At 39.4% G+C, this 23,379-nt stretch overlaps 1 protein-coding gene across 6 annotated transcripts in view; it reads left to right on the top strand.

Annotated features, from left to right (window-relative positions):
- The window catches only part of LOC126187357 (transmembrane and coiled-coil domains protein 2), a 204,529-nt gene that overhangs the window by 65,265 nt on the left and 115,885 nt on the right, over positions 1–23,379 (top strand). For 5 of the 6 annotated variants that reach the window (XM_049928391.1, XM_049928389.1, XM_049928386.1 and 2 more), the window contains exon 4: positions 12,963–13,194. In XM_049928391.1, the coding sequence (XP_049784348.1) occupies positions 12,963–13,194 (232 nt within the window). The remainder of the gene's footprint in view (positions 1–12,962; positions 13,195–23,379) is intronic. The other variant, XM_049928390.1, reaches the window with a different exon arrangement.

The following is a 23,379-nucleotide window of genomic DNA, read 5'->3' as shown; positions in this document are numbered from 1 at the left end:
CATTTCAAGCATTTGTAGACTTAGAGAAAGCTCTTGACAATGTTGACTGGAATACTCTTTCAAATTCTAAAGGTGGCAGGGGTAAAATACAGGGAGCAAAAGGCTATTTACAATTTGTACAGAAACCAGATGGTAGTTATAAGAGTCGAGGTACATGAAAGGGTAGTAGTAGTTGGGTAGGGAATGAGACAGGGTTGTAGCCTCTCCCTGTATATTGAGTAAGCAATAAAGGAAACAAAAGAAAAATTCGGAGTAGGTATTAAAAACCATGGAGAAGAAACAAAAACTTTAAGGTTCGCCGATGACATTGTAATTCTCTCAGAGGCAGCAAAGGACTTGGAAGAGCAGTTGAACAGAATGGACAGTTCTTGAAAGGAGGATATAAGATGAACATCAACAAAAGCAAAACGAGGATAATGGAATGTAGTCGAATTAAGTCGGGTGACGATGAGGGAATTAGATTAGGAAATGAGACACTTAAAGTAGTAAAGGAGCTTTGCTATTTGAGGAGCAAAATAACTGATGATGGTCGAACTAGAGAGGATATAAAATGTAGACTGGCAATGGCAAGGAAAGCGCTTCTGAAGAAGAGAAATTTGTTAACATCGAGTAGAGATTTAAGTGTCAGGAAGTCATTTCTGAAAGTATTTATATGGAGTGTAGCCATGTATGGAAGTGAAACATGGACGGTTAATAGTTTAGACAAGAAGAGAATAGAAGCTTTCGAAATGTGGTGCTACAGAAGAATGCTGAAGATTAGATGGGTAGATCACATAACTAATGAGGAAGTATTGAATAGGATTGGGGAGAAGAGAAGTTTGTGGCACAACTTGACCAGAAGAAGGGATCGGTTGGTAGGACATGTTCTGAGGCATCAAGGGATCACCAATTAAGTATTAGAGGGCAGCGTGGAGGGTAAAAATCGTAGAGGGAGACCAAGAGATGAATACACTAAGCAGATTCAGAAGGATGTAGGTTGCAGTAGGTATTGGGAGATGAAGAAGCTTGCACAGGATAGAGTAGCATGGAGAGCTGCATCAAACCAGTCTCGGGACTGAAGACCACAACAACAACAACAACAACATTTTATATATACATATATTAAAAATAAAGATTCCATGACTTACCAAACGGGAAAGCACTGGTAGATAGAAACAATAAAAAACTCACAAACACATACACAAAATTTCAAGCTTTCGCAACCAACGGTTGCTTTGTCAGGAAAGAGGGAAGGAGAGGGAAAGACAAAAGGATGTGGGTTTTAAGGGAGAGGGTAAGGAGTCATTCCAATCCCGGGAGCGGAAAGACTTACCTTAGGGGGAAAAAAGGACAGGTATACAATCGCACATACACACATATCCATCTGCACATATACAGACACAAGCAGACATTTGTAAAGGCAAAGAGTCTGGGCAGAGATGTCAGTTGAGGGTGAAGTACAGAGGCAAAGATGTTGTTGAATGACAGGTGAGGTATGAGTGGTGGCAACTTGAAATTAGCGGAGGTTGAGGCCTGGCGGATAATGAGAAGAGAGGATATACTGAAGGGCAAGTTCCCATCTCCGGAGTTCTGACAGGTTGGTGTTAGTGGGAAGTATCCAGATAACCCGGACAGTGTAACACTGTGCCAAGATGTACTGGCCGTGCACCAAGGCATGTTTAGCCACAGGGTGATCCTCATTACCAACAAACACTGTCTGCCTGTGTCCATTCATGCGAATGGACAGTTTGTTGCTGGTCATTCCCACATAGAAAGCTTCACAGTGTAGGCAGGTCAGTTGGTAAATCACGTGGGTGCTTTCACACGTGGCTCTGCCTTTGATCGTGTAAACCTTCCGGGTTACAGGACTGGAGTAGGTGGTGGTGGGAGGGTGCATGGGACAGGTTTTACACCGGGGGCGGTTACAAAGGTAGGAGCCAGAGGGTAGGGAAGGTGGTTTGGGGATTTCATAGGGATGAACTAAGAGGTTACGAAGGTTAGATGGACGGCGGAAAGACACTCTTGGTGGATTGGGGAGGATTTCATGAAGGATGGATCTCATTTCAGGGCAGGATTTGAGAAAGTCATATTCCTGCTGGAGAGCCACATTCAGAGTCTGATCCAGTCCCGGAAAGTATCCTGTCACAAGTGGGGCACTTTTGGGGTGGTTCTGTGGGAGGTTCTGGGTTTGAGGGGATGAGGAAGTGGCTCTGGTTATTTGCTTCTGTACCAGGTCGGGAGGGTAGTTGCGGGATGCGAAAGCTGTTTTCAGGTTGTTGGTGTAATGGTTCAGGGATTCCGGACTGGAGCAGATTCGTTTGCCACGAAGACCTAGGCTGTAGGGAAGGGACCGTTTTATGTGGAATGGGTGGCAGCTGTCATAATGGAGGTACTGTTGCTTGTTGGTGGGTTTGATGTGAACGGACGTGTGAAGCTGGCCATTGGACAGATGGAGGTCAATGTCAAGGAAAGTGGCATGGGATTTGGAGTAGGGCCAGGTGAATCTGATGGGACCAAAGGAGTTGAGGTTGGAGAGGAAATTCTGGAGTTCTTCTTCACTGTGAGTTCAGATCATGAAGATGTTGTCAATAAATCTGAACCAAACTTTGGCTTGGCAAGCCTGGGTAACCAAGAAGGCTTCCTCTAAGCGACCCATGAGTAGGTTGGCGTACAAGGGGGCCATCCTGGTACCCATGGCTGTTCCCTTTAATTGTTGGTATGTCTGGCCTTCGAAAGTGAAGAAGTTCTGGGTCAGGATGAAGCTGGCTAAGGTAAGGAGGAAAGAGGTTTTAGGTACGGTGGCAGGTGATCGGCATGAAAGGAAGTGCTCCATTGCCGTGAGGCCCTGGATGTGCGGAATATTTGTGTATAAGGAAGTGGCATCAATGGTTAAAAGGATGGTTTCCGGGGGTAACAGAATGGGTAAGGATTCCAGGTGTTCGAGAAAGTGTTAGGTGTCTTTGATGAAGGATGGGAGACTGCATGTAATGGGTTGAAGGTGTTGATCTACGTAGACAGAGATACGTTCTGGGGGGGCTTGGTAACCAGCTACAATGGGGTGGCCGGGATAATTGGGTTTGTGAAATTTAGGCTTGCCAAGCCAAAGTTTGGTTCAGATTTATTGACAACATCTTCATGATCTGAACTCACAGTGAAGAAGAACTCCAGAATTTCCTCTCCAACCTCAACTCCTTTGGTTCCATCAGATTCACCTGGTCCTACTCCAAATCCCATGCCACTTTCCTTGACATTGACCTCCATCTGTCCAATGGCCAGCTTCACACGTCCGTTCACATCAAACCCACCAACAAGCAACAGTACCTCCATTATGACAGCTGCCACCCATTCCACATAAAACGGTCCCTTCCCTACAGCCTAGGTCTTCGTGGCAAACGAATTTGCTCCAGTCCGGAATCCCTGAACCATTACACCAACAACCTGAAAACAGCTTTCGCATCCCGCAACTACCCTCCCGACCTGGTACAGAAGCAAATAACCAGAGCCACTTCCTCATCCCCTCAAACCCAGAACCTCCCACAAAACCACCCCAAAAGTGCCCCACTTGTGACAGGATACTTTCCGGGACTGGATCAGACTCTGAATGTGGCTCTCCAGCAGGGATAAGACTTCCTCAAATCCTGCCCTGAAATGAGATACATCCTTCATGAAATCCTCCCCACTCCACCAAGAATGTCTTTCCGCCATCCATCTAACCTTCGTAACCTCTTAGTTCATCCCGATGAAATCCCCAAACCACCTTCCCTACCCTCTGGCTCCTACCCTTGGAACCGCCCCCGGTGTAAAACCTGTCCCATGCACCCTCCCACCACCACCTACTCCAGTCCTGTAACCCGGAAGGTGTACACGATCAAAGACAAAGCCACGTGTGAAAGCACCCACGTGATTTACCAACTGACCTGCCTACACTGTGAAGCTTTCTATGTGGGAATGACCAGCAACAAACTGTCCATTCGCATGAATGGACACAGGCAGACAGTGTTTGTTGGTAATGAGGATCACCCTGTGGCTAAACATGCCTTGGTGCACGGCCAGCACATCTTGGCACAGTGTTACACTGTCCAGGTTATCTGGATACTTCCCACTGACACTAGCCTATCAGAACTCCGGAGATGGGAACTTGCCCTTCAATATATCCTCTCTTCCCGTTACCCACCAGGCCTCAACCTCCGTTAATTTCAAGTTGCCGCCCCCGTACGAGTGTATACCTGTCCCTTTTTCCCCCTAAGGTAAGTCTTTCTGCACCCGGGATTGTAATGAGTCCTTACCCTCTCCCCTAAAACCCCCATCCGTTAGTCTTTCCCTCTCCTTCCCTCTTTCCTGATGAAGCAACCATGGGTTGCGAAAGCTTGAAATTTGTGTGTGTGTTTGTGTTTTTCTTATTGTGTCTATCTACCAGCGCTTTCTCGTTTGGTAAGTCACAGCATCTTTTTTTTTAATAAACTTTATACACACACACACTCCACACAATAGCAAATTATTTCTTTCCTGTCGTTGTATAATTTAGTTATGTTTATGAAGACATCTCCTAGAGAATGCTGTTGTTCTATGATCTTACTCAGGATTCCATTCACCCTGGAACAGTTCACATGCTTTACCATATTCAGAAGCATCAGTTGCTAACATTAAAGGCTTTGTGCATTACCGGTTGTTGCAAAATTGGTCCATTCACCAGTGCCTGCTTAATACGAGAGCAGACAAATATAAACAGTATTTTATTTTTTATTTAAATTCATTTATTGAGAAACTCAAAACAATTATAATTTATTTTTCCACATAGTCTCCTCTTTTGGAAATGCATTTGTCCCAGTGTATGGGCAGCTTTTTGATGCCCTCATCATAAAAAGAACTGGGTTGTGTCACCAGCCAGTTGCCCACGAAGTTTTCCACACTCTTGTCATCAAATTGTCATCCTCGTAGAGCTTCTTTAAGCGGACTGAATAAATGGAAATCGCAGGACTGTAAGGAGGATGATAAAGTGTAATCCAGTGCTGTAGCTTGGAGACAGAGCTGCACCCCCTATGGTGTTACGCATTGTCGTGGAGGTGGATGACCTGTTGAATTGATTGGTCTCGTCTTTTGTGGCGATATGCAACTCTCGCCTTGTTCAACAGTTCGCAGTAGTAAGCAGCGTTTCTCCCCCACTCCTTATTGGCTTGTTTGGATTCTAGAGTGTAATGGTGAACCCATGTTTCGTCGTAGGTGATGAGCCAACTCAGAAATACATCACCTTCTTCCACAAACCATGCTGTAAACCTCTGACAGACCTCCAAATGTCTCAACTTCAGATTTTTGGTCAAAAGTTTAGGTACCCATCTGGAACACACTTTACTGAACTGTAGATCATTTGCGATGATTACTGGGCAGCTCCCATAACTGATTCCAACTTTTTGTGCAATTTCTGATACTCACGACCGTCGATCCTCATCAATAATGTCTTTAACTGCAAGAATGTTTTTGTCTGTAATGCTGGTCTGAGGAGGGTGATTGTGTTGCTGATGCCCCACACGTTCTTGTTCTTCCTTGAACTTTTTATGCCAGGCAAACACATGCGTCCTTGATAATGTTTTATCACCAAACTCTGCAGGCAATCTTTGGCAAATTTCTGCCACTGTAACTCCTTCATGAGCAAGAAATTTGATATTATGTATTGTGGAATGGAGGGGTGCACCTGTTGCTCAGACACCATGAGTGTTACTGACGAAACAGTGGGAAATATCTAACAGCACAGTCTCATCACGTCTATAGGTCCTGCAGGATTTATATTTGATCCACCTCATATTACAGAATGCTTCAGATGCTCCTTCATCCCATGTCCATTTTGTTCTTTGTTTCAGTAATTACCACAACTTGTGATCGTTCATGGGTTGGCCTTGTATATAGTGATGATAGAATCCGTCCAAGCCCAGAAATAGGCATGATTGTTTTACATTTCATGGTTCTGGACAGCCTTCGATGGTCTCTCTTGTTTTGAGATCTAGTCTTATTCCCTTCACCCCTACTAAATGTCATAGAAATTTCTGCTCTTCCTTCTGAAATGTGGTTTTCCTAAGTTGATTGCGATATTCTTTACCTGAATTTTTTTTTTTTAATTTTGGTTAATAATACATAGTGTTCTTCCCACATCCTGGACACTATTAATAGATTGTCTACATAAACACTTAATTCTTTAATTCTTGTAGCAGTTCTTTACCTAGTACCTCATTTAGTCCTCTTATGACTGCTGATACTGAAATATTTAAACCAAAGGGTAACACTTTGAATTGATAAGACATTCCATCAAAAAGGAGCACAGTATATTTTTGTGTATTTTCATATAATTCAACCCGCCAATACCTGGCATTCAAATTAAATGAACTAAATTATCTTCCTTGTTCAGATTTTGTTAACAAATTATCAACAGACACAGGTCTGTCTCTGTATGTTTGTTTAAAGTCTGTGCATCTAACACCAGTTGCAGTCCTCCTGTTGGTTTCTTTACTACAACTAAAGGAGTGTTATATGCACTTCAGTTTCTACCATTTTCTATATTTCCTCAAGTACTGCTGATCTTAAACTTAGGGTACTCAGTAAGGTTTTCAAAGAATTGAATTCTTATTTTTGATCTTAAATCGACAAGCATAATAGCCAATCACTCCTAGTTCTTCAGAAAATTCAGTGTCATATTTCATTAAGATTGCATACAAATCGTGTTATTGCTCTTCAGTTAATAGGTTAGATTCTTGAGATTTAATCTTCATTTGTTGTTGACACCCTTCCAGATTTTTCGTTTCTTCTTAATCATTCACTAACTGAATAGTGATAGTTAATAACTTATTTATTTTAAGCTGAGTAATATGATTTAGAGCCTTCCTTGGTCCAGTATAACACTTAATCATCAAAGTCAAGTTTTACTTTACATTTTAGTAATCAATCTAGCCTAACAATATCTGCAAATTCACTAATAATATAGTTTGCATAAATTCAACATCACGTGTCTCTAAAGGCATCAGACTTTTCTCGTTAATTTTCTTCTCTTTACTACCTGCTAATCCTACGATATATACTCCTGTCGCTGGTATGGGACATTTATTCTTATTTCTAGGAGTTTGCAGGTATTTTTGGGGAATTAATTAAATTTTGCTTACTAAGTCTTTTCCCCTGAGTATTTGTTTTAATTGCTCTTCCTCGTCTGTATTATCTTGTTGTAATAACTATTCTCTTGTAAGTATCACATGAGTGAATGCAGTTAAATTTTCAGTGCATGGGCCTACGATAGTTTTGTTACATCCTAGATCTTGGCCCAAGTGCGAGGATGTTGCCTATTTTTTGGTACTGTTGTTGGATAATTTTTTGTATTTGTATTTTGTTCGACATAGCATGCACTATGTTTTACTACAGTGTCAGTGGTGCTTCGGTCACTGGTTACAAAAACTTGTGAATTAGTCTTTTTGCTATTATTTCTCTTTCTATTGCGAGCATTATTTGGTCTCCTATTTATGAACAAAAATATTCAAATTTTCTGCATGATTAAAATTACCTCTTTCTTTATTCACATTATCCAAACCTTCTGCAAATGTCAGTAATTGTTGTGTGTTAGACGACCTGCTACATAATATGTATTTACCTGCCAAATACGGCAATCTCATTACCAGCGCTCTGAACCAAATGTTTGTCATCTGGTGGGTTACCTAAATACTTAAACTGAGTTAGATACCACTCAATATACTTCTTATATGTACCCCATGAACTATTATATTACTTAGTATCTGATAACTCTAGTGTCAGTTTTTCTTGTGAAATTTTGAACCAATATTTTCTCTTAAATTTTTTCTGAGTATCTTCCCATGATTTAAATTCCTCTGAATGAGCTGTCTAATTATGGGGGTTGGAACTTTCCTGTGTAGAACCCGTTGCCAGAGATGTGGAAGGCATAGTATACTGTTAACAGTGCCTGTTCTGTTGATGGTGCAAATGGAGTGGTCTACTGCCTGTTGAATCTCTGGAACAGTTCTGAAGCGAATGCCGCGAAGTGATTCCTTTTGGAATCAAATCAAAGTCACAAGGAGTTAAGTTAGGGGAGTATGGTGGATGCTGCAGTACTTCCCAGTTCCATCGACCGAACAGAGCAGCCACAGCTTGCGCTGTATGCGCCTGCGCATTGTCATGCCAAATGATGGGTGGGTTGCACAGAAAGTGTTGCCGCTTCTTTCACAAAGCTGGTCGCAGTTGATGCTCCACAAACGAACAGTAATACTGTGCATTGAAGGTCTGCCGTGGAGGAACATAATGCATTTGGATAACACCATCACAGTCGTACATAAGAATCACCGTAACTTTAGACTGCTCCATTCGCACCATTAACAGAGCAGGCTCTGCTAACGGTATAGTAAACCTTCCACATCGCTGGCAATGGGTTCTACACAATGCTGGCGACTACTTTGAAGGACAGTAACAGGTGCAAACATGTAACTCTTTTGTATCGGTTGTGAATAAATAATTGCCACTATTTAAGTTCCAACCCTTCTATATTATAATGCTCAACTATTTTTGTTTTGAACTCCATTGGTGAATTAGCTTAGGTGTCCTCTAATGTGGATATCTTATATATTTTTGTGGCTAAATCGTCTAATTTTTTTATTATTTTGAGATTGTCCGTATAGTTTATCTGCTTGACTTTTTTTGTTTTAAAATAGTTCATTCACTGAATTGCTCCATTTTATGAGACATCTCATCTAGTTTATTTGCTTGTTCATCTATTTTTTTATAATGCTTTAAGTTTATCTAGAATTTTTTCTAAGACCATACTACCCATACTTTTGGTTGTGATAGACATGTAATCTAAATTACTGTATAACTTAAAGCTTGTATCACACTAAAAACCTTTGGTGTTTATCAATGTATCTACACTATCACCCGTTGCTGTTCAACGTCGTTCAGTCAGTTATTTGAGATTAAATAACTATACACAAATTCTAGATGGTACACTGTACAGTTCAACTAATTCGTCACACCAGCTGCTGAAGTGCCCTGCTGATACTGCTGTGTGTAGTGCAGTCTCGGAAAGTCACTATACACAGCACACTACTGTAATCAGCTGCACTGTCACAAACTGTGAAGCAATGGGGTGTTGCCATTGGAAGCCAACACAGCACTCGTTGTTGAAACCACTCGCTAAAAATCTGCTCTGTAGTTGGCTTATCTTCTCATGATTTGTGTGTCAAGAATGTACTCCAACACGAGAATGATATTCATTGTTGGTCTGATTGCTATGGCCAACTGGCATTCCTTGTATTGAAGATTGCATAAATATAAATTAAACTCGCAATCCATTTAGTTTGAATAATGTTACTGTAGTTTGTACTGCTACTTGTATTGCTGGCTTGTTTACTTCTGTTGCCCTAGGCTGTGACTTACAGCTTTCCATTTTTCGTGATATTTTAGTTTTAATTTCTTGTTATAGCTATCTTCTTTTATTTCCTCTCATCCATATCCTTCACTTGAGGTGTTTTTCTTGTTGCGTGTTGATTTTAAGTGATCAATATATTGCAAGATGCCAAGTCTTTACTTGATTGCAGAGGGATGATTGCTATAAGAGAGCTACTACATTTAAACAGCTCACTATGAAATCACAAAACACAGTTACCGTAATTCTTCTATATTCAAATAAGTTCTCAACTCATAATTAACCAAGCTTTCCAGACATGTCCATATATGATGCTTCAGTGCTTGACTAAACCATAAGTTTGAACTTGAGATAGCATAGCATAGATCCGTACAACAACATTCATTTTTCTTTAGTGCTCAATCATTGCCATCAGGCCCCTTTCTTCTTTGGAGTCCACAGCAGCCCCAAAGCACAAGTGGCCCCTCACTGGCCAGTCCAAATTGCACATCCATTGTCACTTTCTGTGCTGTGCCCCCATTTCTCTTTCTCATATTTGCACATAATTGTAACAAACTTATGCTACTACTTATTAAAGTCATGTTTTTCTTCACACACATTTTTCATTTCCCTAGTAAAAGGAAAGTGAGGTGTGTTGCTATGCTTTATAGCAACATGTGTGGCTACAGGACTTAGGTGTATCTTGGCTATGACAATTTACTCACTATCTCGTTCATAGTAGTTCAACCCATTCATATTTTCTGTATTCTGTACTTGATTTTGTATAGATAATGCTGTGTTCACCTGATTGGAAATCCTTTTCTTCCTGTCCTTCCAGAGAAGTGACAGAGTTGGCACAGTGACTATGCAGAACTCATATTCAGCAGGATGGCAGGGCATATCCCTATCCAGAGTTGGGTTTCTTAGGATTTCCCTGAGTTGCTGTATGTGACAGTCATTTGGGCCTTTAAAAGGGCACAGTTGATTTTCTTTCGTATCATTTCCCAAACCAAGCTTGTTTCAAATGACGTCTTTCGTGACCCCATTCTTCTTTGCCTGAGAAATGAGTTGAGATATTCAGTGAAAATTATTTCAGTATTCATGAAGAAACCTTCTATAGTGTTAGTCTTTCAGCTGTTATGCACCATATCATACAATAAAATTTTTCTAATCTCTGAGGAGAACTGATTAACACCACTTCCTGTTGATACATTCCCTGTTGGATTTTGTCGTGGGAATTTCTAGTTGTTTGTGTAAAGACTCTGAGAAAAATGTCAACTGAGAAATATGTCAACAAGTGGCCATGAAAACGTCAACAATTCTGTATACTTTCTTCTATTTCTACACATTTCACTTGTAGTAACTTTTGTTTCCTCTCCCACACCTCGTCCCACAACAGGTTTCTGCACTTGTACAGTGGAAATACGTTAACTAAAATATTGCAGTTGTGCTTTGCCTTCTGTACTCATTCACTGATGAGAAATTTCACTAGTGTGGTACACATACTATGGGGGTGGTCCATTGATTGTGACCGGGCCAAATATCTCACAAAATAAGTGTCAAACGGAAAACTACAAAGAACGAAACTTGTCTAGCTTGAAGGGGGAAACCAGATGGCGCTATGGTTGGCCTGCTAGATGGCGCTGCCATAGGTCAAATGGATACCAACTGCATTTTTAAAAATAGGAACCTTCATTTTTTATTACATATTCATGTAGTACGTAAAGAAATATGAATGTTTTAGTTGGACCACTTTTTCCGCTTTGTGATAGATGGCGCTGTAATAGTCACAAACATATGGCTCACAATTTTAGACGAACAGTTGGTAACAGGTAGGTTTTTGAAATTAAAATACAGAGCGTAGGTATGTTTGAACATTTTATTTCGGTTGTTCCAGTGTGATACATGCACCTTTGTGATCTTATCATTTCTGAGAAATACCTGTAAATACCACATTAATGCAATAAATACTCAAACTGACATCCGTCAACCTCAATGCATTTGGCAATACATATAACGACATTCCTCTCAACAGCGAGTAGTCTTCCGTAATGTTCGCACATCCATTGACAATGCGCTGCCGCATGTTTTCAGGCATTGTCGATGGATCATGATAGCAAATATCCTTCAACTTTCCCCACAGAAAGAAATCTGTGGACGTCAGATCTGGTGAATGTGCAGGCCATGGTATGGTGCTTCGACGACCAATCCACCTGTCATGAAATATGCTATTCAATACCGCTTCAACCGCATGCGAGCTATGTGCCGGACATCCATCGTGTTGGAAGTACATCACCATTCTGTTATGCAGTGAAACATCTTGTAGTAACATTGGTCGAATATTAAGTAGGATATCAGCATACATTGCACCATTTAGATTGCCATTGATAAAATGGGGGCCAGTTATCCTTCCTCCCATAATGCTGCACCATACGTTAACCCACCAAGGTCGCTGATGTTCCACTTGTCGCAGCCATCATGGATTTTCCGTTGCCCAGTAGTGCATATTATGCCGGTTTACGTTACCGCTGTTGGTGAATGACACTTAATCGCTAAATAGAACGCGTGCAAAAAAACTGTCATCGTCCCGTAATTTCTCTTGTACCCAGTTGCAGAATTGTACACGACGTTCAAAGTGGTCGCCATGCAATTCCTGGTGCAAAGAAATATCGTACGGGTGCAATCGATGTTGATGTAGCATTCTCAACACTGACGTTTTTGAGATTCCCGATTCGTGCGCAGTTTGTCTGCTACTGATGTGCGGATTAGCCATGACAGCAGAAAAAACACGTACTTGGGCATCATCAGTTTTTGGATGTCTTGGTTGACATTTCACATGTGGCTGAACACTCTGTTTCCTTAAATAACGTACCTATCCGGCGAACGGTCGGGACACTTGGACGATGTCGTCCAGGGTACCGAGCAGCTTTCATAGCACACGCCCGTTGGCTATTTTGATCACAATAGCCATACATCAACATGATATCTACCTTTTCCACAATTGCTAAACGGTCCATTTTAACACTGGTAATGTATCACAAAGCAAATACCATCTGCACTGGCGGAATGTTACGTGATAGCACGTACTTATACATTCGACATTTGTGACTATTACAGCGCCATCTACCACAAAGCGAAAAAAGTGGTCCAACTAAAACATTCATATTTCTTTACATGCTACACAAATATGTAATAAAAAATGGGGGTTCCTATTTTTTAAAAAATGCAGTTGATATCCGTTTGACCTATGACAGCGCCATCTTGTGGACCAACCATAGCGCCATCTGGTTTCCCCCTTCAAGCTAGACTAGTTTCGTTCTTTGTAGTTTCTTCGTTTGACGCTTATTTCGTGAGATATTTGGCCCAGTCACTATCAATGGACCACCCTGTATAATTCCCAAGCAACGTTGTGATAGATAATATGGGAGTATACAGCTTTATTCACTATGTGTAGTTGTTATTATTATTATTATTATTATTATTATTATTATTATTATTAGTAGTAGTAGTAGTAGTAGTAGTAGTAGTAGTAGTAGTAATGGTAGCGGTAGTGGCAGCACTACAATTTTTTGAAGCTGTTTTATTCTCATGTTGTCTACAGCAGTGACAGTGGCAGAGATGTGACAATGAGCAGCTCAATTAAAGGCAGGCGCCGCTCGCCAGTGGCTGCGAGTGGTACTGGCAGTGGAAGCACTCGCCGTGGAGGTTCTGACGGGGGTATGCCTGCTGCTGCAGCTGCAGTGGGTGCAAGCACCAGCCCACAACCTTTTGCAGTTACATCTGATGACACGTCAGCTGCCCTGACACCATCTCATCACCATGATGAGGAGACGGTCAGTAACGTGATGTCTGCTTTTTATTAACATCTTAAAGTAAAATTTTTAGTTTTTCAGATTATTTATCAAAGAAAACTCTGCAACATTAAGACAAAAAATAATTGATCAATTGATATGTATCTGTCCCTGAAGACACATTGGTGTAAACACTGATGTTACCTTACACGCACAGTATCTTCTGTCAGCCAGAAAATACTCATGTTTTGTCAGCATTTACTTTCTCTCTTTTAAAAGATAAGATAGGAATTACACCTGCAGTAATGTTTTAGTATTTATATTGCAATATGGCAGTTGGTGATGTATCCATGCCTCATTTCTATGGGAATTCACATGGTGTACAGACGAATGACAAAACTGGTAGAAGCCGATCTCAGGGAAGATCAGTTTGGATTCCGTAGAAATATTGGAACACGTGAGGCAATACTGACCTTACGACTTATCTTAGAAGAAAGATTAAGGAAAGGCAAACCTACGTTTCTAGCATTTGTATACTTAGAGAAAGCTTTTGACAATGTTGACTAGAATACTCTCTTTCAAATTCTAAAATGGCAGGGGTAAAATACAGGGAACGAAAGGCTATTTACAATTTGTGCAGAAACCAGATGGCAGTTATAAGAGTCGAGGTACATGAAAGGGAAGCAGTGGTTGGGAAGGGAGTGAGACAGGGTTGTAGCCTATCCCCAATGTTATTCAATCTGTATATTGAGCAAGCGATAAAGGAAACAAATGAAAAGTTTGCAGTAGGTATTAAAATCCATGGAGAAGAAGTAAAAACTTTGAGGTTCGCCGATGACTTTGTGATTCTGTCAGTGACAGCAAAGGACTTGGAAGAGCAGTTGAATGGAATGGACAGTGTCTTGAAAGGAGGGTATAAGATGAATATCAACAAAAGCAAAATGAGGATAATGGAATGTAGTCGAATTAAGTCAGGTGATGCTGAGGGAATTAGATTAGGAAATGAGACACTTAAAGTAGTAGATGAGTTTTGCTATTTGGGGAGCAAAATAACTGATGATGGCCGAAGTAGAGAAGATATAAAATGTAGACTGGCAATGGCAAGGAAAGCGTTTCTGAAGAAGAGAAATTTGTTAACATCGAGTATAGATTTAAGTGTCAGGAAGTCGTTTCTGAAAGTATTTGTACGAAGTGTAGCCATGTATGGAAGTGAAACATGGACAATAAATAGTTTGGACAAGAAGAGAATAGAAGCTTTCGAAATGTGATGCTACAGAAGAATGCTGAAGATTAGATGGGTAGATCACACAACTAATGAGGTGGTTTTGAACAGAATTGGGGAGAAGAGGAGTTTGTGGCACAGCTTGACAAGAAGAAGGGACCGGTTGGTAGGACATGTTCTGAGTCATCAAGGGATCACAAATTTAGCATTGGAGGGCAGCGTGGTGGGTAAAAATCGTAGAGGGAGACCAAGAGATGAATACACCAAGCAGATTCAGAAGGATGTAGGTTGCAGTAGTTACTGGGAGATGAAGAAACTTGCACAGGATAGGGTAGCATGGAGAGCTGCAGCAAACCGGTCTCAGGACTGAAGACAACAACAACAAAAGAGGTTTTTAATGATATGATTGGACAAAGTGCAAAATTCTCTCTTCTACTTACTGTCTCTTGCTGTTCCAAACTTTGTAAGATATAGTGCAGGACAGGCTTCTCTGATACAAAACGTGTGATAAGACTGGCTTCTATTGCAGGTGATGATTTTATAAGTTAATTATTTTGTTAGTGAAGAGGTGTTTTGTTGTCTGTCAGGCTGAAGAGAGAACAGGAGCATTGATGAATAAATTCTCCCAGAATGATTATTGTCTATTGGTGATTGTGATTTTAAAAATAATTTTTATCTTTAAATTTTTTATTTAAAATGGATTAGAATGAAATGTTTTAACCTTGAATCTGAATAACTTGACCAATACAGGAATACAAAGTGATTTGTTGCTGTTATGAACAACACCAAGCAGTCCAAGTACATGTTGATCTTTTTTTGTATTATACCCATTGGAACTTCCAGAAAAACTTTCTTGGTATTTCAAAATTTGCAATTCCTTATGCAGAGCCTATGTCTGTTGTTTGTAATCGACCATTGGAACATCATAAGTTCATCATATTTGCAGTTACTGCATATTTTATAAATGGATTAAAAACAGTCTTAACAACAATAAAATATTTATTTGCTGTGGTTAGCAATTTTGGTCATAATGTGACCATCATCAGACCATTTATACCACAGTGACTGATGGTGACAGTGAACAGAGTAGATATCATGACCCCATGAATTTTGACTAAGCAGTTGACATTCGTGGAGTCATAACACCAGCTCTGTTCATCCCACCACCTACCATCAAGGTATAAATTGTCTGAAGATGGTAGCATTCTGACCAAAACTGTGGTAACAATTGCAGATTAATATGTTATTGTGGTCAAGACTGTTTTAATCTTTTTTTTAAGTATTTTAGCTGCTACAGATGGAGAAAACGAAGGATTTGCCACAAGCCAGATAGATTTTTTTTTCCCATAAGAAATGTTCCAAAAATAGCTAGTTACTGTATATCTACTCCATTACAGTTTTATATTTTGCCTTTATTACAAATATATTGCTGTTGTTTTTCAGTTTTACTGTTTTCAAGTCCTTCCTTCACTATGTTTTCTCACATAAGTCAGTATCTTTTCTTTTGAACTACCTCAAAGTTTAGGCACAGCAAGGTGACACATTGGTTAATACATTGGACTTGGATTTAGGATGACAGTGGTTCAAATTTCCATCAGCCCTTCCAGATTTAGGATTTCTATGGTTTCCTTAAAATTACTTAAGATAAATGGTGGATAGTTGGTTTTTAAAAGGTCCCGATCGATTTTCTTGCTTATAATTTAACAGTCCTCATTTTTGCTTAATCTCGAATTACATAACTGACAGGACCAGTCAACTAAGCTTTGCTGCCCTTTATAACAGTTTTATTTTTTCTGTGTTGTACACTTCATATCTCACCAGCTTTTTATCCTGTGCAACTGGACATATGTGAGCATTGCTGCCTTGGCTGTAGGATGTTTCAGTAGAAATTTCTGGATGTGTGACCATGTCATAATGACAAAAGTTCCAATCTTTCAAGTTTAGAAGGTAAATGTTAAACTAAGTGTCATATTCCAAATCCTGTCATAATTTGTGGAGGAACTGGCTAGGGAAAAATACAGTGTCAGGTGGACATATAGCCAATATTACAACACTAACAAAGTCAGGGATGCTAAAATACACAGAAAATACCATCAGCTGTATATAGTTGTAGCAAATAAGATCAAATGTCAATGCAGATTATTCTGTGTTGATGAGGCAGGCTGATGTCTTAATATGAATATCACATATGGTGTAGATAACAGACAAAGTCATTAGTGACGGAACAGAAAGTACTTCAGGAATACGCAGTTTTGGGAAGTTTATGCACTAAGAGTTAGATCAGAAAGGCGATTGGAATGGTCAAAAAGGCAATTGGAATGATCAAGCACTCAATTAACATGATCTGCAATAATGGTTGTGAGCTACCATCTCCATGGTTGCCAGAATTAGCCTACCTGTCTTTAGATAAGGCTTCCATGGCCGCCACATCAGGCAAGGTTGAATTAATCACACTTGAAAGAGCATAACACACCAATATTTCTCAGTTGTGACCAGGTATAGCAAGAACCATGGACCTTGCTGTTTGGTGGGGAGGCTTGCGTGCCTCATCAATATGGATAACAGTACCGTAGATGCAACCACAATGGAGGGGTATCTGTTGAGATGCCAGACAAATGTGTGGTTACTGAACAGGGGCAGCAGCCTTTTCAGTAGTTGCAGGGGCAACAGTCTGGATGATTCACTGATCTGGCCTTGTAACATCAATCAAAACGGCCTTGCTGTGCTGGTACTGTGAACAGCTGAAAGCAAGGGGAAACCACAGTTGCAATGTTTCCCAAGAGCATGCACCTTAACTGCATGGTTAAAGGATAATGGCATCCTCTTGGGTAAAATATTCTGGAGGTAAAATAATTCCCCATTTGGATCTCTGGGCGGGGACTACCCAGGAGGATGTCTTTATCAGGAGAAACAAAACTGGTGTTCTACAGATTGGAGTGCGGAATGTCAGATCCCTCAATCGGGCAGGTAGGTTATAAAATTTAAAAATGGAAATGGATAGGTTAAAGTTAGTTATAGTGGGGATTAGTGAAGTTCGGTGGCAGGAGAAACAAGACTTCTGGTCAGGTGAATACAGGGTTATAAATACAAAATCAAATATGGGTAATGCAGCAGTAGGTTTAATAAAATTAAAATAGGAACACGGATAAGCTACTATGAACAGCATAGTAAATGCATTATTGTAGCCAAGATAGACAAGAAGCCCACACCTACCACAGTAAAAACGCAAACTCCTTCCACATGCCCTGGCGGACCTAGTGGTATCGACTGGTCACCGTGTCATCCTCAGCCCACAGGTGTCACCTGATGCGGATTTGTAGAGGAATGTGGTTAGCACACCGCTCTCCTGGCTGTATGCCAGTTTCCAAGACTGGAGCCACTATTTCTCAATCAAGTAACTCCTCAGTTTGCCTCACAAGGACTGAGTGCACCCCGCTTGCCAACAGCACTCGGCAGACCAGAGGGTCACCCATCCAAGTGCTAGCCCAGCCTGACAGTGCTTAACTTCGGTGATCTGTTGCCAATGTGGTCAGGCCATTGGCTACACCTACCACAGTAGTACAAGTTTATACGCCAACTAGCTCTGCAAGTGATAAAGAGATTGAAGAAATGTATTATGTGATAAAAGAAATTATTCAGATAGTTAAGGGAGACGAAAATTTAATAGTCATGGGGGACTGGAATTCAATATTAGGAGAACGAAGAGAAGAAAAAGTAGTAGGTGAAAATGGACTGGTGTTAAGGAATGAAAGAGGAAGCCGCCTGGTAGAATTTTGCACAGAGCGTAACTTAATCATAGCTAACACTTGCTTTAAGAATAATGAAAGAAGGTTGTACACATGTAAGAGGCCTGGCGATACTTGAAGGTTTCAGATAGATTATATAACGATAGGGCAGAGATTTCGGAACCAGGTTTTAAATTGTAAGAGATTTCCAGGGGCAGATGTGGACATTGACCACAATTTATTGGTTATGAACTGTTGATTGACAAGAATAGGGGAAAGAAATCCAGTAGAACAAGAAAAGGTAGCTTTGATCGATGAAATAGTGAAAACAGCAGAGGATCAAGTTGGTAAAAAGATGAGGGTTAGTAGAAATCCTTGGGTAACAGAAGAGATATTGAATTTAATTGATGAAAGGAGAAAATATAAAAATGCAATAAATGAAGCAGGCAAAAAGGAATACAAACATCTCAAAAATGAGATAAACAGGAAGTGCAAAATGGTTAAGCAGGGCTCGCTAGAGGACAAATCTAAGGATGTAGAAGCAGATAACACTAGTGGTAGGATACCATATTTACTCGACTCTAAGCCGCACTCGAATCTAAAGCCGCGCCTGAAAAATAAGACTCGAAATCAAGGAAAAAAAAGTTTCCCGAATCCAAGCCGCACTTGAAATTTGACACTCGAAATTCAAGGGGAGAGAAAAAAATTAGGCCTCACCTCCAAATCGAAACAAAGTTGGTCCATTGTAATATGAGACACAATTTAGGTTGAATGAATGATGATACAGCTATAGTAGTTTGGTTCGAGTCGTAAGCTTAGCAGACTGCTATTTGTTGTTACTTACACTGCTGCTTTCTTTGATAAAGATCAACAAGGAGCAAATAATAGACTGTGTATGACAGAAGATGCTTGCAGTGAGAGTTTAGCGAAAATTTTTCTCCGTTTGAAAATCTTTGCGGACGCCTCTGTAGTACATTACATTCTGTACAGAAATTAGAGTCATCTTAGATTTAAAAATCTAGTCAATTCCCGTGCTTCATTTCTGACTGTGTCACTATTAGGCATAAGAATAACACGAATATAAACATGACATGATATGTTTATTCTTCCGCGTTTGCTGTTGTCTCACTCTAGTTTCGTAGTTTATTAGGCAGACAAGATTTAAATGAGATAGCAGCAAACACAAAAGAGTACATGGCAAAATGTTTATATTCGTATTATTCTTATGGTGAAGAGAATACTGCATGTGATTCACAATTCATGAAAGTTCCTATCAGCAACCATCTCTTCTCATAGGTAGGTAGGAAAAAGCTCATCTTCCACCCTTTTTTTAAATTTATTTACTGACGCAGAGGTTTTGGCGCCATTATTTATCTTTGTGCCTGCAAAGTATGCCTGTGTGGCGCTACATATATTCGACGGCAGAAGTTAGATGTGGCGGCACCTACCAATATCTATCAGAATTTCCTCTTACTTTGCACTCGATTCTAAGCTGCAGGCGGTTTTTTGGATTACAAAAACCGGAAAAAAAGTGTGGCTTAGATTCGAGTAAATACGGTAGATACTGCCTACAGGAAAATTAAAGAGATCTTTGGAGAAAAGAACATGAATATCAAGTGCACAGATGGAAAACCAATCCTATGCAAAGAAGGGAAAGCAGATAGGTGGAAGGGAGTATATAGAGAGTTTATACAAGGGTGATGTACTTGAGGGCAGTATTATGGAAATGGAAAAGGACGTAGATGAAGATGAAATGGGAGATACGATACTGCATGAAGAATTTGACAGAGTGCTGAAATACCTAAGTCAAAACAAGGCCATGGGAGTTGACATTATAACATTAGAAATACTGATAGCCTTGGGAGAGGTAGCCATGACAAAACTCTTTCATCTGGTGAGCAAGATATGAGCCAGGTAATATACTCTCAGACTTCTAGAGGAATATAATAATTCCAATCCCAAAGAAAGAAGGTGTTGACAGGTGTGAAAATTACCGAACTATCAGTTTAATAAGTCACAGTTCCAAAATACTAACATGAATTCTTTATAGATGAATGGAAAAACTAATAGAAGCTGACCTTTGGAGACCCTACTACTTATCTTAGGAGATGGGCTAAAGAAAGGTTAACCAGCATTTATAGCATTTGTAGACTTAGAGAAAGCTATTGACAATGTTGACTGGAATACTGTCTTCCAAATTCTGAATGTGGCAGGGTAAAATACAGGGAGCCAAAGGCTATTTAAAACTTGTACAGAAACCAGGTGGCAGTTATAAGAGTCGAGGGGCATGAAAGGGAAGCGGTGGTTGGGAAGAGAGTGAGACAGGGTTGTAGCCTATCCCCGATGTTATTCAATCTATACATTGAGCAAGCAGTAAAGGAAACAAAAGAAAAATTTGGAGTACGAATTAAAATCCTCAGAGAGGAAATAAAAACTTTGAGGTTTGCCGACAACATTGTAATTCTGTCAGAGACATCAAAGGACCTGGAAGAGCAGCTGAATGGGATGGACATTGTCTTGAAAGGAGGATGTAAGATGAACATCAACAAAAGCAAAACGAGGATAATGGGATGTAGTCTAATTAAATCAGGTGATGCTGAGGGAGTCAGATTAGGAAATGAGGCACCTAAAGTAGTAGATGAGTTTTGCTGTTTGGGAAGCAAAATAACTGATGTTGATCGAAGTACAGAGGATATAAAATGTAGACTGGCAATGGCAAGGAAAGCATTTCTGAAGAACTGAAATTTGTTAACATTGTATATAGATTTGAGTGTTAGGAAGTCTTTTCTGAAGGTATATGTATGGAAATGAAACATAGATGATAAACATTTAGACGAGAAGAGAATAGAAGCTTTCTAAACGTGGTGCTACAGAAGAAGATGGATAGATCATGTAACTAATGAGTAGGTACTGAATAGAATTGGGGAAAAGAGGAATTTGTGGCACAACTTGACTGGAAGATGGGATTGGTTGGTAGGAAATGTTCTGAGACATCAAGGGATTACCAATTTGGTATTGGAGGGAAGCATGGAGAGTAAAACTTGTGGAGGGAGATAAAGAGATGAATACAATAAGCAGATTCTGAAGGATATAGGTTGCAGTAGTTATTCGGGGATGAAGAGGCTCGCACAGGATAGAGTAGCGGGGAGAGCTGCATCAAACCAGTCTGTGGACTGAAGACTGCAACAACAACAAAAATAACAACATAGCAGGAGCATTGCTACCATTGATGTAGCGGCTTCCATTTATTTTTATAGTATTAGCCAATTAAATCTCTTAAAAACTCTTTCTCCCCTGACAAGATTACTTTAGTAGCTTCCTTGTCATGTGGTGATGATTGTCATGGAGACACAGTAATTACATTTATAACTGTACTGTAACTAGAACAGTTGTCTTGATGGTGGTAATCTACAATAGAGGACAAAGCATTGAAACATAGGATACTGTAAGTGGTGACAATGCATAGGATTGTTGAAAGCTTCGCAAATTTCACATGTTGGCTAGTATGGTTTTAAGGACAAGATAATTAATTTTGAGACACACCCTTAGACACAATTCTTGATAAACAACTGCCTCAGTTTGAAAACAGTCATAATATTTTATTCATGTTCAATTTAAATTTGAAGTCCAAAATAAAAACTTGATGAAAAATCAAAATTATTTGTCTACCTGGCAGTGATAAGTGGTAAAATGAAGACTTTGCTCATAATTGTTTGATAAGTACAATGAGGCTTTAGAAAATTAGAGGAAAGTTGCAGAGATTCCAAAGATGTGGACGGAATCAAAAGTTTCCAAAGATCAGAAATGTAAGAGTAAATAACACAAATGCTGAACTAGATATGCACTATTAATAATTTGAAAAGGAAATAAGAGAAAAGAGAATACAAATGTCAGTAAAACTTTTGCTTCTTAAGACAATTGAGGGCAACAGTCAAAATGTCTGGAAAAGTAATTTCCTGTTTCTAAATCTTTGAAAGTCGAGAAAGAAGTATTAAATGAAAAGGAAATAAGATTACTACAAACCAATGTGTAATTTGTAAGTTGTGAAATTAATTTACTTATTTGTTGTGCATATAACAAGCAGAGTTTGTACATTGCCATAGTTCTAGTCCACATATCTATTGACATACAAGATTGCAGTAACTATACTTCTCCTATCAGTAAAACAAAATACATTACTATATAGATCAGAAATTATCGGTTTCTTGTTAGGAAAACAAGGTTATGTCTGTATACACTAACAGTTTTACATTGAGTCCGTACACCTGAAAATAGTATTCACTTAAATTTTTTTAGAATGAAATTCAGTCATCAATTGCAAATATATTCTTATTATGCTTTACTGGTTCTGACTAATTAATTTGCCGTCTTCAGAAGCCTACAAAATTAGGAATATTATAAATCTTTAGCCCTTAGCTATAAATTTATGTGAAGTATAAGCAATGTATTACAGAAACTTACTTAGTACTGGTTTAGCAGATGTCAGTATCTTCTTCGTAGATTCATAATTCAATGATATGTCCAGAAATGTACATATTGTATGTGATTATAGTAAACTCAGACTGACAACTTACAGTGACTGAATCACAACTATGTACATGTCAAGCTATTATGCTAGCAGCAAGGAACATATATAAAATAGTATAAAAGTATAACCCAGGTGTATAAAGAAGTTATATATAGTACATTTGGGGAAAAACATGGCGCATAGTTATAGTATATAAAGGGAATGGGCAAATTTTCACATTTTGTAGGAGATGATATGCGGTCAAAACAGTGTCTGTCTTTTTTTAATCAAGTTGATCATTTAACGAATATTTTGAATTTAGGTGGGAATGTTTATATATTTCAAATTGTTGTAAAAGGTCCATTTTGTAGCACTTGTCACATATCTGCAAAATTTCAGTTTTAAGCAAGGATTTAGGAGAAAGAGTGTGTTTCTCTATTTTGAGATGTTCCACAAAAGTTAACTTATATGAATTCTTACTGTCTTTGTTGAGAAAGTGCCCACAGAATTGGGTCTTAAATACCCTACCTGCTAGTACTATATGAAAACTTGAACATGTTTACATTGTGTTTTATATACTCCAGTTGTGAGAAATTTGTCAGTTGGAGGTTCCTCATTGTGTATAAAGAGCAACTTGTGATGTTATTGGTGGTAAAGGACACAGTGGTGTCATATTTTTTAAATAAATTATGTATACAATACAAAATGTCACCTAGAAATGGGGTAGTAATGCATTTCTTAATGGTAAGGCCATTTTTATTGGGTGTAGAGGA

The sequence above is a fragment of the Schistocerca cancellata genome, chromosome 5 (assembly GCF_023864275.1).
Source record: "Schistocerca cancellata isolate TAMUIC-IGC-003103 chromosome 5, iqSchCanc2.1, whole genome shotgun sequence".
Lineage (NCBI taxonomy): Eukaryota > Metazoa > Arthropoda > Insecta > Orthoptera > Acrididae > Schistocerca > Schistocerca cancellata.
This window is presented reverse-complemented; position numbering and strand designations above follow the sequence as displayed.